The sequence below is a fragment of the Mauremys mutica genome, chromosome 9, assembly GCF_020497125.1.
Source record: "Mauremys mutica isolate MM-2020 ecotype Southern chromosome 9, ASM2049712v1, whole genome shotgun sequence".
In the NCBI taxonomy this organism is placed as follows: Eukaryota; Metazoa; Chordata; order Testudines; family Geoemydidae; genus Mauremys; species Mauremys mutica.
In genome coordinates this window covers 101,033,019-101,045,807 of record NC_059080.1, presented here as the reverse complement: position 1 = coordinate 101,045,807, position 12,789 = coordinate 101,033,019, and the positions used below count along the sequence as shown (strand labels likewise).

General features: G+C 43.5%; 1 protein-coding gene across 8 annotated transcripts in view; it reads right to left on the bottom strand.

The window, feature by feature from the left end:
• Positions 1-12,789, bottom strand: part of LOC123377191 (LIM domain containing preferred translocation partner in lipoma) — a 498,276-nt gene that overhangs the window by 89,079 nt on the left and 396,408 nt on the right. For all 8 annotated transcript variants that reach the window (XM_045029748.1, XM_045029745.1, XM_045029746.1 and 5 more), the window contains one exon: positions 2,366-2,489. In XM_045029748.1, coding sequence (XP_044885683.1) covers positions 2,366-2,489 — 124 coding nt within the window. The remainder of the gene's footprint in view (positions 1-2,365; positions 2,490-12,789) is intronic.

Below are 12,789 nucleotides of genomic sequence, written 5' to 3'. Positions count from 1 at the left end.
CTATTCCCTTGTGTGTGAAATCGTCTACAGTCATTTCCATCAAGCGAAGCTACAATGATGTGTACTGGTAAAACAGAGATGATGGAACTGCCGGCTGCCCTGCCTCTGAACTCATCGTCTAGCCTTGTAGGGGGTCTAGCCGATACTTCCAGAGCTAAGAGCAGACAGAACTTTACTGACCCCTACTCCCCTTCCTTTTCTAGGAACATCAGCTGTGCTGACATAGCGTCCGGAAACCAAATGACCTGATTGAAACCAGAGACTTGAAAAGCCAAACTGACTAGCAGGAGGAGAGCTGTTACAGAGAAGACCCTGAGCGCTGACGGACCAAGTAAGATGACCTTTCTCCAGCATGACAGTTCAAATGTAATTATTTGGACAAATCATTTTCATGACTTAATATAACGCCTTGAAGCTTTCCAGCAAGGTTAATTGGATTCCTCAGTTCAAAACCTATCTGCTCTTAACCAACTTTTAATATGCTGAGATCCAGTTTTCTAAATTCAAACTAATAAAGTGATTAGTTGACAGCTATCTGGTATGCTACAATTACCATGGCATTTAGACCTCAGGCAGAAGATATTTAATGCAAATCAGAGTCAATGTCTCTGCCCATTTGTCCTTTTTTCTGATTACTTGATCAATGTGCCATATGAATCTTTAGCTTGTACAGTCCGTGGTACTATACTAAATAAATGCAGTCTGACTACAAAGGCAGAGAGATTGGTTCAGACAGTTAACCACGCAAAGTCCAAAGGCCTTCCCCTCCCCTTCCATCCTTAATTTTTTTCCAAATGGGTTTAATGCTGGTGAAAGGTGCTGGATTATAGCCCTGGAGGGTGGCTTTCTGTATTTATCCACAGAATGGATACAGCACAAGCAGCAGTAATGCGAGCTCCCTCCCTACACTGCCATGTCAAAATGCCGCTTTTGTACATGAAAGCGCAGCTCAACTTGGATGCAAGTTTGGATTTTTTTTAAGCGACTTGTTCAAGGTATCTGTTTTCATCATCCCATATGGTTGTATTCCAGGCTGAGTTCCCCCCTCTCACTTTTTTTTTGGATAGATGCACAATTAGCCATGGATAGTTTCCCCGAAGTGCTGTATGGAGCACAAGAGGCTGAGCAGAACTGAGGAGGAATTCCACAAAACAACAGGACACGTGCTAATCATCTCTCTCCTGCTGGTAAATGATGTTTAAAAGAAAACTGAGATGGGAGGCCTCAGGCTGGATGCTCTAGTCAATCCCGGTGACCTGAGAATTAAGTGTGATCCTAGATTGTTCCGTGCCCAGCATGTAATTACATGTCATCTGCCTGAGCTAAGACTTGGATTTTTGCAGGTTGCTGGTCTCCTACCTTGCTCCATGGCCATTCAGTCTTTGACCTTATTGCTGAGGATAACGGGGCTGGCAATTTTTGACTGGTTTGGTGATTTGGGCACCTATCCTGGGTGCTGGAGCCAGTTCACTCACTCATTTCATTTCATGTAAACTAAACAGCCACTGGGTGGCAAACGGCAGCTGTTTCCAATCGGTGGTTTTACCAATGAGCTAAAGTTGAAGGGCTTTATATCCCATTCCCCTGAGCTACACGGCCCTCTCTGTCAAAAATCATACTCTGAAAGGAGTCAAGTCATATAGTGATGCAGCATTCGCCTGCAAGACATAAATATTTCAGCTTCACAACTATAAGTGCCGAGCAAAACTCAAGCTCCATTTCATACGACTGTGTTTCCCTGACAGATCTATCAGCCAAGCTTATGAGAAATTGAAGTGCAGAGAGTGGGAAATCGCAAGTATGACTGACCACATAATCCAAAGCTCACACTAACTTGTATTTTATACAGAGGCATGAGATACCACAATTAAATACCTTGAAAAAGGGAATCCGTGGCTCGTCTCTTTCAGACAAACAAGACAACACGGTTATAAGAAGCTATAATCAACCCTGGTATATTTCCACTGAAGTCCATTGGGCCAAGTGGAATTGCTCTTGGTTACACCAACGTAAGTGAAATCAGAATCAAGCCCTATGATACTGCACCAACTTACACCAAAGTTGAATTTGACCCAAGAGCTAGACAGGTTGCAGACTAATGGTGTCAAAAAGAACCAGGCACTGAAACACTGAACTTAATCATTGGTGAGAGTTTAAAAATACAGTTAGCGAGCATCAGATTTCTGTTGAAATTACAGTGGGATCCCTATGAACAATTACACTCCATGCCCAAGCGTACCAAACCAATCCATCATTACTAATGCCATCGCATTAGCACTGTGGCTGTCAAGTCTCCCTATTACGGAGCATGGTAAATAGATCAAAAGGCCCTGGGTAGATTTATTCAACGTGACGCGGCACTTACCGAAGTAGTCATCAGAGGGCGGATTCTCCATGTCGTACAGCATCTTCTTGGTCAGATGTTCCAGCTCATCCTCGGGTCTGAACAAAGGAGCGTTTGATGCCGAGCCAGAAGCAGGGTACCCACTCTGCAGAAGGGAAGACACACGCTGCATGTGAAGTTTAAAATCAGCATTAAAATGTCCACCCAACACTGCACATGCCTGATGTAAGACAGAAAGGTAAAGAAAATTCACTCTATTGGCTGTCTGGCTTTCAAGCTCACTCGTGGGTCTTATTTTTCTTCTCCTGGGACCCAGTGGGTTTGGACAAATAAACATCCCATTTAATTAAATGAAAATAGATGCTCCCAAAACTCTGAACAATTTCCATCAGAATGAGATGAGTAGGTATAACTAGAAGGGATGTATGTACCCAGTAATGAGACAGCCTAGCTGACCTTTGGATAGACTTCAAATAAGAAAGAAAGGGGGAATTATGCTAAGGATAATCAAATATAAACATTTCCTAATAAGAAAGGAGTTGGAGGTTTTAGAATTGCCTTCCTAGGGACGTGGTGGAAGGCCTGTTGGCTTGAACCACTTAAAACTAGACCGGACACAGTATGAGAGAAGATGCCAGAGGGAACAGTCTTGCATTTGGTTGAAGGGATAGCCTAGGAGATCTAGTGTCCAAGGGCTAGATATATTTTCTCTTTAGTATGGCTTTCACAGAGCCAAGTCCTGATCAAAGGAAGTTTTGCTATTCATAAGAAGGGCACTAGCATTTGACTCACGGATTTTAGTACTAGAGATGCAAACATTTTAACGTGTGCTCTAGAAATGAGACCTCTTGGCCTTCATGTGTTAAGAGCTGGTGTGCAGTATCTGCAATGTTTTCCAGTGAGTTGTCTTAAGAAAACAACAGAAATATGGAGACATCTTGAGAAACAGGTAAGTATTCTAGTGCATCAATGTACCCTGGGAGGATCTTAGAAGCAGTTAAGTATGGTGTGTGTCATCCAGTACAAGGGTCATTACAGAATTAAAAGATGCTGAGATAAGATTTTCAGGCATGTACATTTTCTTGAATAATCTGTATGCAAGAATGAACTTGTTTATGGAATAAAGTATGGTAGTTAAAGTCAGGGTGACTTATTTGGTTAATTGCTGCTTTCATCTAGGATTTCATTTCAGATCCATACCTTAGGATCATTACTCTAGAGGCACACATGCCTTTTCCTATACCTTATACCCATTTAAATGTAGATCAAATGGTTATGTTGCTGGAGAACATCATATTGGTCACCCTGGTGATAAATATTTAACTTACAGAGACTGGAAAAAAACTATACAACTGACACGATGAATCTTTCGAACCACTTGTTGTCAACCAAGTACAACAGCACCCCCAGTGGCCTGTCTAAACACACAAACTCTTGCTTTACAGGCATGCGGGAAATTCTGAATTTGACATCAGTCAGGTGGAGGAGTTCTTGGAATTGTATTCTGTGATAACATCTCCATTAGCCTCATTCTGCTGAGATGCTATACTCCAAATCTGAGAGAGATAAGAACTCAGAAAAGCGTCACTGATCTTTTGGTTTTACCACTGATGACTGTTCTCAGTCTTAAAAAAAGGAAGCCAAATTTACAAGTTTGATCCCTCTATGTTCAAATCAGGTGTATCAATTCTTCCATTAGGAATATGTCTTGTGCTTTAGTACACCATGCCACCACAGTGGACTGAAAGTCTGTTTCCAAAAAGTAACCTATTAGGTCTCTAGCTGCATCCAGGAGTTGAGAAATTCAGTTGTGTAACATGAATAAATCAATTCCTATTGGCAGTCTCACAAACAGACAAGGAGTCACTAGGTAGGGGACATTCTGCCATCAGCTTCACCCGCTCCCATGTTCTGAAAATGTGGGGAGATCCTACAGGACTTTCCCTGCTCCCTACAATCTCCCCAGTAAATGTCACTGCCTAAATTGGATATTTTCTTCTGTTAAGCAAGTGAGATACCATTGGAATGAATGTTTGAAACAATTTTCTCAGACATTACTAATGGATGATGCAGGTTGACCTTCCTGTTCTATATCAGGACTACAGATGCTGGAAGACTTTTCATCAGTCCTGTTTCCCTCCCCCTCCCAGCAAAAAATTGAATTTTTCACTACATATTCATTTTCATGAGATAATTTGTGTCCGTCAATGTGTTTCGGTTTTTATTTAAAAACTCCCACAAACCCTGGAAACTGATTTTTTTAGTTTTCAACAACCAAAATCGGTTCTGGGTGTATCGACCAAATTCCCCCAACTCCAGGGAAAACTGTCAATCCGGGGGAAGAAAAAAAAAGTTAATTATTTTGGAGAGAATAAAACACAAATTTGACCAGTTATAGTCAGGAGCTATTTCCCCTGTTATATCTCCCTTCAATATCACGATCCCATTTTTCTTGAAAAGTCTGGTTTTGATCCTTCAGTGCTGCTGAGAATTAATGCCTTTCAGTGTACATGTTTGAAATAGCTTCTCAGCTCCTCAGAGCTCCCTCTGCCTGACGGTGATCCCTTTTAAAGATGTATTTTTAAAAAACTGGGCCTTTTCTTTATGATAACTGATGATTGTGAACTCAATGCCTAGTTGAAAGGATGTCAGTGACTCTTTAACAGTTGTGTACTTTATCCAGAATGCTAGTTAGTCATTGAAGGTAAAGATGTCTTAACAAACAGTTAAAAACCAATAGTTTTAAACAGTTTGGCTAAACATCCCTTCCATTCTCAAACGCTCACGTTTCCTTCCCCTGTGATATCATCATTTCAGGCATGTAAAGAGACTTCCAGGGTAGACAAGTCCCGAATTCCTAATATAAAAAACAAGCACAGGGGTGGGGAGGAGAAAACCAACCAACAAAAGCTTCTCTATCCAACCTGAAGAAGTCAAGAGGGGCACTGGCCCAAGCAGCTACATTATATTCTCCTGTGCAGGTCACCTTTAATTCAAATAATGTAAGACTCCTGCTGAGACCTTCACCTGATAAGGCTCTGAGGCTACTGGCAGAACTGAAAGTGAGGTCCCCCCTGCCATCTACTTCCAACAACAAAAACCATCTGAGATCCCAACCCGGTCGCACTTAGGGCATGAGTTCTTGGTCCGTGAGTTGTGAACCACTGACCCTAGAATAACACTCACCCCTGTGCAAAGGGCCAGTATAAATGCTACCTAGGGGCTTATGAGGGATTATTTCAGCGGCTCTGTGTCCAAGGGAGAACATTGCCCCTAAGTGAGACACCTCTCAATGGGACTGTCCATGGAGTAAAGATACTCACATGAGCAAGAGTTTTAGAACCGGCACTTGACCCAGAAGCCAATGGCCAATATTTTAATGACATTTGTTTTGAAGTCCGGTAATTAGAAATAATAAATAACATACCCCTTAAAAAGGCTTATTAATAAAACAATTAGAGCTGCCAAATTTAAAGCATTTAATCTGGGTAGAACTCTCCCCCGCCCCCCCGCCAGCATTCTCTCTCTTTCCTAAGAGCAGATCATGCATCTCGCTTGAGCATATATTTGAATACGAGCACAGCCGAGGATTTATTAACTCTGGAAATCAATCAGGCAACCAAACCTCTTAACACATTATTCCATCAATTGCGGGTGTTCTTGTTTCCGTGCTGAAAAGAAGAACGACCACACAATAGTTAGTTAGTTTTTAGTTAGTTCCCTGGGGCTTTTTGTGTAGACAAGACGGTGCAGCTTCTGAGAGGCTGATGGCTTCCCTTTTAATACACTGCTTCTTCAAGACGCCTAAAAGCCCCATTCACAATGAGGGCCCCACTCCACCAGGCACTGTATATACACAGATTAAGAGACAGCTGCCCCGCTGAAGGCCTTACAGTGTAAATAGACAAGATGGAGAAAGCATCGATAACTGCCCTTGTTTTATGGATAGGGAATAAAGGCAAAAGGACTCAATGACACAACCAGGGAGTCTATGGCAGAGGTGAGAATTGAACCCAGCCCTTGTGAGTTGCAGACTAGGTCTACACTGTGCCGATGAGTGTGTGAATCACAGGGCACACTGAAGAGTTGCAATCTAACGACCTGGTGTGGGCACTGCTGGTGCGAACTAAAAGGAACCTCGTTTGCATCAACATAGTCCTGCTTGAAAGAGGACTACACTAACGCAATTCACATCCTCAAAGTCCGCACTGGGGCATGGTGTAGACAAGCCCAGTGCCTCCCCCCAAACCCATCTTTCCTCTTTCTGTGGCAGAACGCTAACAAGTCACTTCACATCGCCTCTCAGCCCGGCTGCTGGGACCCCATGCTAAGGATTTCCACAGGCGGAAGGAGATTCTCTTTCTTGTGCCCCACGGTGCACAAAATGGTCATCAGGTGCATGCAGTGCCTCCAAGTCCCTGCTACATGTCAGTTGCAGGAAGCCGTTGGGAGCTGGGCTCTGAAGGACTCAGTGGGCAGGGCGGGGAAGTTCTTGGCTTCTGCTATGCAGGAGGTTAGACTAGACGTCCCTTCTGGCCTTAGAATCTATGACCTCCCCCGCCCCTCCCAGCACTGGCTCCTCTGATCTCCACACCTCCAGATCAGCTCCTCTGAGGACAGGGCCTTTCACACCTAAGCAACAGGGACAGGGTTTGCCCCCAGAGGAACACACTCAACTGCCACAGGTTCAAGCTTGTCCACGTTTGTCAGACTTCGGAGGCAGGCACTCACCGCGCTGCCTTCTACCTGCAATACTCTGCCCAAACAACGCATTTCTGCATCAGCCAGCCACAGTCCTCAGACAGCGTCCAGTGAAATAATCAACAACCAATGCCGACGATCGCGCTCGGTGGCGTTATTCATTTATTTTTCCTACAGACACTACATATGAAGGCCCAATGTTTAACAAGAGCGAAGCAGAACCTTTCCCCACATTGCAATGCTCAGTGCATGAACATCCAGGAAAGCATGTTTCGTGCCTATAGTCAAGGCCGGTCTATTTGGTGAGAAAGGGGAAAACAAATACATGATGCATCCACAGTCTGATCTGAAGGGTCTGTTTCAGCAGAACTAGCTCCTTCCTCCTGCCTTGATGGGTCAGAGGTAAAAAAGTATATATATAAAGAGAGAGAGGTCTGTAGTCACTGCAGAATTGCAGTGTAGGAATCCTGGTCCCCATGGCTTCACTTGTTTCATCAACCCCAACCACAACAAAGATTAGAAAACTGACCAATGAAAATGGAAAAGAGCCTTCCCCTGGAGAAGGCTAAGCACCCTTATAGACCTCAATATTGCCACAACTACACATAATTCTCCTTTAGCTCAAATGGTAGAGGACTATGCTTCAACAGCAGGAGGATCTGAGTTCTATCCTTGCTGCTGCTGGAAAGTACCAAGTGGCCTCGGTGAATAGCCCAGTGAGAACTGTTGTAATGGTCCTACACTGCTACGCATTCACGTACACACAAATATATACATTCTCCGAAGCACTCGGTTAACTCGACACAATGGAAAATGCCAGCATTCCAAGGGTTAAGTTTTAACTGGTCTCTCACTCTGGAGTAGAAAATATCTTTTTGCTATAAACAAAAGGAAGTGACTAACATCTGTGCCACCCTCAATGTGCTGCAACAAAATCTGGCTCATCTTCCTCATTAAAGTTCAGTTCCTAAAAAGCCAGGTCAAGAGGGGCAATTGTGTGGAATCACTAGGCAATTATTTGGTACCGTAAGTCAAGATTTCACTTCAATAGTTGGCTTCAGCTTTTCTTTGATTTTTCTTTGGCACTCAAGACCTCAATGAGAAGCATCTGTCTTGGATATACCAACTACACAGTGCAGGGTACTTTGGATTTAGTAAAGTTCATTATCCAACATCCTCCATCTCCCTACTCAAAGTTCCACCCAAATGGGTAAAAAAATACCATGCAAAATCAGCAGACATCCAAAAATTATGTGCTAATGAATACTCCATCATTTAGGGTACACTGTACATGTTCATTTTTCTTGTTCCTTTGCAAATGATGTATAAGAGGTTCCTTCTCTCAGAGAGAAAATAACTTCAATTACGTGTTCTCAACTAAAGAAACATGGAAATTATCTTCTTTTCAAAAGGTAGAATTAGCCCAATTTGGAACTGAAAGGCTGCCAGAAACATCTCTCACTGATATTTACTTTCCCTTTCATTTTTTCCTTCTTGTTCAGCTGCATAAAGTTTTCAGCTCCTTCTACCCCACAGACACACACACACAGCACTTTCGGACCACATAAATCATCACCAGTTAGATCAACAGTTGACTACACTAACAAGGCCTTTTTACATAGTGGTATGTGTAATAGGAACACTCCTCCTGAGCGCCTCCTAGTAGTTGGGTGTGGTATTGCAGACCCTTTCTCACCCCAAACCCCCTGTAGGCTGCCAGCCGACACTGGTGGTCTTCCATGGCTTGGCCTTCCAGTTAAGTCACAAAGTCCAACTGAATCCCTTCCGAGGTAGTAAAGAGACCAGTAAACCAACAGTCCCATGGCAATTGCTAGGGTCTTCAGCCCTGGCTCTGGGCCCTTTAAATTCAGTCCTTTGTTCAGGCTCTCAAATAAGCACTGTCCCCTTCTTGGGGGTTATGCAACTGTGGCTGGTAGTGGAACCCAGGTGCTCCCACGACTCCAGGGACCCTATAAACAGACCCCACTACTCAACCCAGGTCCCTATAAACAGCAGCTACTCACTATTCGATTTCAGTTAGTTGCTGCTTCTTTCCTGGGCCTCTTCCTACCTGGTCGCTTTTAGCTTCACCCTTATCTCAGGGTCAAAGTTCTTAGGGCCTCTCTCTTCAGTCAAACACAGCTCAAGTAAATGCAGTCAGAAACAAACTCTGGTTATCCCTCAAGCTCCTGTGACCAGAGCGAGGCATCCTTCCCTGCCCCTCTGGTCCCAGCCAGGAAACGACCTGCTAAGGCCCTGCAGGTCCGTTTATCTGAGCATACTGGACTCTGATTGGCTGCTTCTGTGAAGCCTTGCTAGGCAAGCTTGGAGGATCCACTTTCTCTGCTCCTTTCCTAGGAGGACTGTGGGGCCTCCTGAAGCTGAAAAGGCCAGGTACACCCTGTCACAGTGTGCCAAAGCCAATCCATGATGACTGAGAGTACTGGTCATCCAAACCAGCTGCAGACTTTCAAGCAAGATGATGCAGTGAGATGACACATCCCTCAAGAGGAGAGTTCCTCAAGAAAAAGGGATATGAAATGGAAACCAACTGACCCTTCCTCCAGACAAGACTAATTGGAAAAAAAAATGTTCTAGTTCCTCGTTTATCATCTGTTGAAATGTTACAATTGCACAAGCACAGGCAGATTCTTCCAGGTGGACTTGTCTCGAGGCTGTGACAAGTCACTAGGATGTAACAACTCCTGGGTTTATTCTTGACACACAAGTAATTCAAGTGGGGAGTCTTTAGAAACTATCTGGATGAAGAATGGGTAGAAACATAGAAAGAGCCACATTGGATGCAGCTAGTTGTTTGTCTAATCTACTAACTTCTCTCCAGCAATAATGGAATAATTTACTCACAGGAAAAATTTCCTCTTGACCTACAATTGTTAGATGTTGGCTCATGAAGTGCGAGAGTTATCTCCATGACAAAACTTATGTTTTTTTGTTTTAATCCTTAGTATTATAATTCTGGATGTTCTTGATATCCATACACATTTCCAGTCCTTTTCCCAATCCTGATAAGCTCTTGGCCTCAATGATCTCTTGTGGAAGTAGTTCCACAGCCTAACCAAAAGAAGGCTGAGGGGGGATATGATTGCTCTTTATAAATTTATCAGAGGGATAAATATCAGGGAGGGAGAGGAATTATTTAAGCTTAGTACCAGTGTGGACACAAGAACAAATGGATATAAACTGGACACTAGGAAGTTTTGACTTGAAATTAGATGAAGGTTTCTAATCATTAGAGGAGTGAAGTTCTGGAACAGCCTTCCAAGGGGAGTAGTGGGGGCAAAAGACATATCTGGCTTCAAGACTAAGCTTGATAAGTTTATGGAGGGGATGGTATGATGGGATAGCCTAATTTTGGCAATTAATTGATCTTTGATTATTAGTAGGAAAATATGCCCACTGGCCTGTGATGGGATGTTAGACGGGGTGGGATCTGAGTTACTACAGAGAATTCTTTCCTGGATGCTCGCTGGTGAGTCTTGCCCAAATGCTCGGGGTTTAACTGATTGCCATATTTGGGGTCAGGAAGGAATTTTCCTCCAGGGCAGACTGGCAGAGGCCCTGGAGGTTTTTTGCCTTCCTCTGCAGCATGCAGCATGGGTCACTTGCTGGAGGATTCTCTGCACCTTGAGGTCTTTAAACCACGATTTGAGGACTTTAATAACTCAGACATAGGTTAGGGGTTTGTTACAGGCGTGGGTGGGTGAGATTTTGTGCCCTGCGGTGTGCAGGAGGTCAGACTAGATGATCATAATGGTCCCTTTTGACCTTAAAGTCTATGAGTTCTATCATGATGCTAATTGAATACTGTATGAAATACACATTTCCTTTTATCACTTTTAAATGTGCCGCCTTTCAATTTTATCAGATGTGCCCTTATTTGTGTGGTATGATCTAGGGGCATGGCTCAGCAGGGAGGGCATTCTGGCCAAGAATTTCCAAAATTGGAGCCTTAAAGTTATGCTCCTAAATTAAGTGATCTCAGATCAGTAATGAGCTGTTGGGAATTCAAAGCTTTTGAAAATTAGGTCACTTACTTAGGTGTCTAAATAAGGACTTCAGAGTCCTAGATAGGCTCATAGTTTTGAAGAAAAAAAAAACCAAAAAACAAAAACTTGACCCTCATGTTTAGGGGTCAATGGAAGTTTTGCTATTGCATTCAATGGGATCAGTACTTGGTACTTTAACTTCCCTCCAGAATGGATTCAGTGACATTGCACGGATACAGGGGTGTTAATGAATCAACCCCTGTAAAGCACTATTGAGATCCTAGGGCTAAGCGTTCTAGTAATCTTCAAAAATGCTAATAAATGAGCATGACTATTTTGTCCTGGAATTCCATGTATTCCATAACATTCAAACAGACTAAATAAGTTATCACTAGTCCTCATGTTTGTGCTGATGTTTTGCATCAGGAAGAGTCGGATTGTTTCTGCTGCATGATATAAAGGCTGGATAATATTTATACTTATCACCTGCTCTGCGCAACGGATGTGACTGTGCTACATGATAGCTTCCACAGACACGGTGCGGGAGGTAATATATTTATGGGCCCAAATTCTGCTGGTGAGAGAGACAAGCTTGCGAGCTTATACAGAGCTCTCCTTCAGGTCCGATTTATGACATTCAAGGATAAGAGGATATTGACTATGCTTTTTAGGACCAATGTTGGTTGTTCCTAATAAAACCAAATACCAAGAACCAAAAGCTGTTTGCAATAGTAATGTGGCCTTGTTCTCTCGGGAATTATTGCCAGTTTAAGCTGCACTCCTATAAGGCTTAATATAAATGCTGCACTTGGCTTCTGACTTACTTTTCTTACTCCATGTATGTACAGTAGGTAGCACAATGGGGCCCAGATCTTGGCTGGAGCTTCTAGGCACTACCATCATACAAATAAACCCATAATACTAATTCACCACTGACGCCTTCTGTTATGGGTTTAAAGTGCTTGTTCTACTCTGTAAAAATGGAGGTTCCATTTTCATTGTCTCATTGGTTTCCTGACTGATTGAGGTGAATTTTATTCTGTTCTAACTGCCTCCCCTGCAAACTTCTCTGGGCTCTGAGAGACAAGCTGGGTTCTTTTCTTCTCTCAGCATCCCCAGTAATAAAGATTCTCCAGGCTAAATGATGATGGCTTGTGAAACTCCAACTGCCCCCCTTCCCTAACAACCTACACGTCCAGTGACTGGCATCAAAACATTAATTCAGCTTTACTGTCCCAGTGGCTCATAGATCAAAGTCTGTATTTTAGAGGGGGCACCACAGCCATCCATCGATCCCCATGGTCTCTCCGGCTTGGCCACGGGGCTGTTTGATGTACAAGAGGTGCTGCTGATGCTTCCGAGCCCACTGCTGTCATCTGGATCAGACGTTTTTGGTCCCTGGTGAAGTTGTGGATCTTTTGCCCGGAGAGATGATAGGCCAGACTGTAAGCTCAGTGACACTGGCGTAAGTCTAGCGCAATTCCAGGGAAGCCAACAGGGCTGCTGTAGAAAGCTAGCAGTGAGTGAATGGCACCCCAAAGACATAATGGCCAGCCACTTTGCGCTCACGGCAGGACGCTCTAATGGCTCAAAAGCTACACTCCCAGAAGCAGCCTTAAAACATAATGAGAAAATAAAACTTAACTTATGTACAGCACTTTTCATCCAAACAAATCTCTCAGCACTTTTGAACGGTACTATTCAATACCTCGGACAGGCAGCGAAAGTGACGCCCAG